Source organism: Chrysochloris asiatica, unplaced genomic scaffold, assembly GCF_000296735.1.
Source record: "Chrysochloris asiatica unplaced genomic scaffold, ChrAsi1.0 scaffold00223, whole genome shotgun sequence".
In the NCBI taxonomy this organism is placed as follows: domain Eukaryota; kingdom Metazoa; phylum Chordata; class Mammalia; order Afrosoricida; family Chrysochloridae; genus Chrysochloris; species Chrysochloris asiatica.
This window is the reverse complement of record NW_006408741.1, coordinates 1,366,099-1,371,857: the sequence shown is the minus strand read 5'-3', so window position 1 is coordinate 1,371,857 and position 5,759 is coordinate 1,366,099. Positions and strand designations below refer to the sequence as shown.

Below are 5,759 nucleotides of genomic sequence, written 5' to 3'. Positions count from 1 at the left end.
TGTGGACATCTCGTTTTCCCAGACAGCTATTTCTGGAGAAAGCTTTGATAAAAGGATGTTGAACAAATGACGGTGGCCCTAGAAGGTCCATGGGATTGGAGAAGAGTTGGTTTCTTTGGCAAGTTGATCCTACTATCTCTCCATCATAATAATCATTTTTATTATCAAAATTGGTATGACTAGGAGCCACAAAGTGGGGCTGAGGAGCAGCTATTCTTTATAACTCCAGGTTGGCAACTGGTCACTTTGGGGAGAGACGACCTTGCAGAACAGCACAGGAGCCCTTTGGACATTCCCAGCTGGACCAGGAGGTCAGAGATGAGGCCTGAATTCTGTACTGCATTTGTCTATTGCTGGACAACTAGAAGTCAGAAAAGCAAAAGAGGGAAGTTCCATGCAGACCCACACGATGGCCTCCTCTTCCCCTGAGCTACTGATCCAAAGCAGAAGGTGGGAGATCCTGTAGTTCCTCATTTTCTGGGTACACCTCTGACACCTTATTCATCTTGGCAAAAATCTTATTGATTTCCATAAATGTCTTTGCCTTGGTCTCAGGGACAATCATGAAGATGTAAATAGTGGTAAGAAGGCATACTACGGCAAAAATGATGAAGCTGTAAGCCCCCATGCCATCCTGTGGGGAGAGAACAGGTGAGAGTCACATGGGAAGGGGCTTTCTAACCCTGTGGCTGCCAGGTGTGTGGCAGAGTCAGGAGCCTGAGTACTTTCTAGAAGAGGGTCTCACTGTATTGTCTGGGAGTCCTGGTAGTCGGATGATGAACGTGTTCATCTGCAAGAGGCTGGAGGTTCAAGGCCTTGGAAAATAGCTTTGGTGATCTATATCTAAGAACTCCACAGCTGAAAGCCAGATGGAGCAGTTTCATTTGGACACTCACAGCACTGTGAATCGGAGTTGATCTGAGGGCAAATGATACTGGAACTGCTTGAGCATTTATGAGTTCAGGGCCCCCCATACCTGAATGAAAGGGAAGATCAAGCCCACGGTGAAGTTGGAGAGCCAGTGAACGCTGCCCCCCACCATGAAGGCGGCTGGCCGAGACGACTGCAGGAAGATTTCGGTGATGAACAGTGCAGGAATGGGACCTTGAGGAAGAAAGAGGGAAACTGTTCTTCCCTGCAGGTGCATGAGGCAAGCCTCATACAGATAGGTGTGAGCCCCCGCCAGGGAAAAGAGCTCTAGGGATGCCGGTCTAAATAAAGCAGGGGCTCCCAGTCAGACAGAACAGCAGTGAGGATGCAAACGGCACTTTACGGACAACTCCGTGATGCCCTGTTGTTGTTGTTGAGTGTCGTCTAGTTGCTTCCGACTCATAACCCTTTTAGGGTTTCCAAGAGTGGCTGTTGGGTGGGAACAGCTGACCTTGCAGTTAGCAGTTCTGTTCGTATCCTACAGCACCACACCAGGACTCCCTGTGATGCCCTTGGGGTTGTTGTTGTTAAGTGCCGTTGAGTCGATTCCAACCCATAGCAACTTTGTATAGGGTTTCCAAGGAGTGACTGGTGAGCTTGAACCTCTGACCTTGTGGTTTGAACCAACTTTGCAAACCAGTGCATTAACCCACAACACCACACCAACCTGTGATGCCTTGTTGTTGTTAAGTGCTGTCAAGTCGATTCTGACCCATAGCGACCCTGTATAGGGTTTCCAAGGAGAAGCTGGTGATCTTGAACCTCTGGCATTGCAGTTCAAACAACTTTGCAGTCTGATGCATTAGCCCACATATGATGCCTTAGCAGTGGCCAAATGACCCCCTGTAGGCTAACCCCATTAATCTCACCTGGAACTTGCTATCATTTCATTCTGATTAGGCTCCACCCAGACCTAGGAAAGGCCTCATCATCCAGCCCCACGGATCACACAGTCTGATCTGCAACTGATCCTGGGGATGGCCTGGGGCTGGGTGATGTTTCCTTCCACTGGGCATGGATGGCATTACTATGAGGCCAGGGCCAACTCTATGGCAGCTGACAAGCACCACCCAATGAAACATGAGGAAGGCATAGGAAAGAGGGAATGACACCCTGAGAACAGCTCTGGGGTACATACTGGGCCCAAGGGCATGTCCTATGATGTAGGAGATGACACAGGTGATGCTGATGTAAGGCATCCAGGACACTGTCTCCTGCAGGAGGAAGCAGAGGTGAGTCACACCTGACAAAGCAAAGACAACCTGGGAGGAGAGGCATCTGAAATCTTGGGCCCCACTGGTCAAACTGGCATGATCTGTGGGGTGGCCTTGCTGACCAGCCCAGAAAGACAGGCCCCAGTGTCATCTAAATGACCACCAGCTGCTGACAGTGGACAGTGGGCTACTGGTCAGAGGGTACATGTCAGACAGCTCGGGTTGGCAAAAACAAATCCATTTTGATCTTTTGTCCTCATAATAGTGATTGGGGCGCTGAGTGAGACAGACTGTTCTCCTTCCTGGGCACCACTCTGAGCCCCCGACATCGGGTCCCACCTTGTCTCACCTGCAGCACCAGGGCGGCAGTCAGCACGCAGCAGGCTGTGAAGCAGACGGAGAAGCCAAGGAGCATGAGAAGTCTCCTGCCTAGCAGCTCCACCACAAAAATCTGGAGGAGGCAGCAGTGAGGTGAGGAAGGAGGCCCAGTGCCCAGCGCCCAGGCCAGAGGGGAGCTGGCTGACTTGGTGTCCACCAAGTCACAGAGCTGCCTTCCCCACCTCACACCAATGGGGCAGCTTTGTGGAGAGCAGGGCCGGGAGGAGTGGGGGAAGAGGGAGCTGTGTTCCTGCTGCCTATGTGTGTGCACACACCCAACTGCTTGTGTGTCTGTATGTAATGTGTGCATGTGCATGTAGACACACACACACGCATGCTCACATGCACAAGAAGTCCCTAATAAGTGACCAGCAGGAAAGGTGTACCCCTGAATCAGGACTCCTGGGAGCTGCTAAAGGCTAAATGTCGGGGTGAACTGGAGCAATTCCCCCCTCCAGAGGTGACCAAGGTGCTTCTGTCAGATGTCTCCCATGCATGGAGCCAGGGCTCCATCCCTTCCTGTCACACTGTGGTCCTGGCACAGGTAGCATGCGCCCTGGACAGCTTGGCAGTCCTGGATGTAAAAGGTTGAGAAATCATTAAACAGGTGGGAGGAGGGGCCGGAGGCCTCCAAGCACAGGTTGTTTCCCTAGGAGACAGGCACATGTCAGATTGATGGTATCAGCTCAAACAAATCCATTCTGATCTTTTGTGATTGTGGCACTGAGTGAGACAGACACTGTTCTCCTCCCTGGACACCACTCAGAGGTTAGAGATGAGGGACGAGGGGCCCAGACCCACTCCTGGTGGGCAGTCCCCTCTCAGCAGTGCTTGGTCAGTGGTGGCAGATAGGACACAGTGGCCACTCACCGCACAGATAGTCATCAGCACGTTGACGGCCCCTGTGCCTGCAGTCACATACTGGACATCAGTCGCCTTCACGCCAGCTCTGCTGTAGATCTTGTCTGCATAGTAATAGATCTGGAATGATTGTGGTAAAGGATGAGGGGCTGGCCTGAGGAGGGGGCTGTGCAGAGGGGCTGGCAGCACCTGGACCTTGTGGGCCCCAAGAAGGCAGGGCCTGTGTATGCCTGGATTTTGTGTCCCTGCCCCCGATCCCAGGGTCCCAGACCCCAGCCTGTCTCCCTGACATTCTGTTTGCTTCCGTACCGCATTGACACCAGACAGCTGCTGGCCACCCATTAGGATGATGATGGTGATGACCTGCCACCTCAAGGACCGCAAGCTGAACAGCTTCAGCACAGAGATGGAGCCTGTGGCCTGCTCTGCCTCATCCTCCAGCCGGATCTCCTCTATTTCCTCGTCCACATTGCTCCAGCCACGAAGACGCTTCAATGCTGAGGGTGGAGGCCAGGCTGTGTGAGGACATCGAGCTGAGGGGCCGGCACCTCCCAGCTGCCTCCTCAAGTATGGTGCTACCTTTCTTGGCGGCCGCTTCGTCATTCTTCTGAACCAGCAGGTACCTGGGGCTCTCAGGGAAGAAAGGCAGGAACACCAACTGTAGAGCTGCGGGGACCCCGGTCAGTCCCAGGAGAATCGGCCAGCCTGCAAGACACAGTGACCTCACCTGTGGTCTTGGCTCCTTCCTGGTGCCCACCAACCAACCTCATCCACCAGGCCCATCAGGCACTGTCTGGTGAGTGTCTGCTCTGTGAGGGCAGAGTCTCTACCGTTCTCTCCTCAGGCCCCAGCACTGAGAACAGGGCCCAATGGATCATGGGCACCCAGCCAGCACTTATAGAAGGGACACCACACACCTAGCAGATTGCTAGAAATGCAAAAGTCTGACAATGCCAAGTATTGATGAAGATATGGGCACATGGGAACTCTTCCCACTCTGTTCTTGGACAGTGTGGTGTTCTTTGAGGGCAGTCTGAAGGACTTACTGAGGCTAGGCATCTGCCTGGCCTCTGCCCCAGCAGTCCCATGCCCAGAGAAGCCAATGTGTGCCCTGGGCCACCAGGACAGCACTGATTCTAGAAAGGAAGCTGGAAACTGTGCAAGTGGCCCTAACACTAAACTGACCAATAATCATGGTATATTCATAAAATGGAGTTCACTGTAGGATAAGCAATGAGCTGTTAATAGCAAGTTCAAACCCACCAGCCACTCCTCAGAAACCCTCTACAGGGGTGCTATGAGTCGAATCTAACTCGATGGCACTGAACAACAACATACCTCAGTAGAAAGAAAGACAGAGCAAGGCCAAATCTCATAACAGGATGTGGAATACAAGGATCTACAGAATGTGACTCTACTGTTTGATGCTTAGAAATAGAACAACTCTACTACTGAGAAAGGTGGAAAAGGTTCCTGGGTAGCACAAAGGGTTTGTGTTTGTCTCCTAACCTAAAGGTTGGTGATTCGTACCCACCTCACATTGCCACAAAAGAAAGGTCTGGTGATCTGTTTCCATAATGATTATAGAATAAATAAATAAATAAACAAAAACAACCCTGTAGAGCAGTTCTACTAAGTAACACATGGGGTTGCCATGATTCAGAATGAACTCAGTTGTTGTTGTTAAGTGCCATAGAGTCGGTACCGACTCATAGCAACTTTATGCATAGCAGAATGAAACACTGCCCGATCCTGGGCTAACCTCACTACTGTTGGCACACTTGAGTCCATCGATGCTGCTACCTGGCTGATATGTCTAGTTGGGGGTCTTCCTCCTTTACTCTGACCCTCCACCTTACCAAACATGACATCCTTCTCCAGCCACTGGTCCCTCCTGACAATATGTCCGAAAGTTTGGCCATCTTGGTCTCCAAGGAGCACTCTGGCTGCACTTCTTCCAATACAGATCTGTTGGTTCTATGGGCAGCCCATGGCACTTTCAATATACTCCTACAACATCATAACTCAAAAGCATCAATTCTTCTACAGTCTTCCTTATTCACTGTCCAGCTTTCACATGCATCTGAGGTTATTGAAAATACCATGGCTTGGGTCAGGCACACTTTAGTTCTCAAGCTGACATCTTTGCTCTTCAACACTTAAAAAAGGTCTTGTGCAACAGATTTGCCTAATGCAATGTGTCATTTGATTTCTTGACTGCTGTTTCTGTGAGTGTTTATAGTTGATCCAAGAAGAATGAAGTTCTTGACAACTTCAATCTTTGCTTCATTGGTAAGAGAATGTTGTTTATTGGTCCAGTGGTGAGGATTTTTGTTTTTTTTACGTTGAGATGTAATCCATACTGAAGGCTGTGCT

The 5,759-nt window shown here is 50.7% G+C and overlaps 1 protein-coding gene across 1 annotated transcript in view; it reads right to left on the bottom strand.

The window, feature by feature from the left end:
- Positions 1 to 430: 430 nt before the first annotated feature.
- Positions 431 to 5,759, bottom strand: part of SLC2A5 (solute carrier family 2 (facilitated glucose/fructose transporter), member 5) — a 38,251-nt gene continuing 32,922 nt past the window's right edge. The window contains exons 6-12 of the mRNA XM_006873095.1: positions 3,963 to 4,088; positions 3,693 to 3,880; positions 3,393 to 3,503; positions 2,494 to 2,595; positions 2,069 to 2,144; positions 977 to 1,104; positions 431 to 634 (exon numbers count right to left, since the gene is read on the bottom strand). Of these exons, the coding sequence (XP_006873157.1) occupies positions 431 to 634; positions 977 to 1,104; positions 2,069 to 2,144; positions 2,494 to 2,595; positions 3,393 to 3,503; positions 3,693 to 3,880; positions 3,963 to 4,088 (935 nt within the window). The remainder of the gene's footprint in view (positions 635 to 976; positions 1,105 to 2,068; positions 2,145 to 2,493; positions 2,596 to 3,392; positions 3,504 to 3,692; positions 3,881 to 3,962; positions 4,089 to 5,759) is intronic.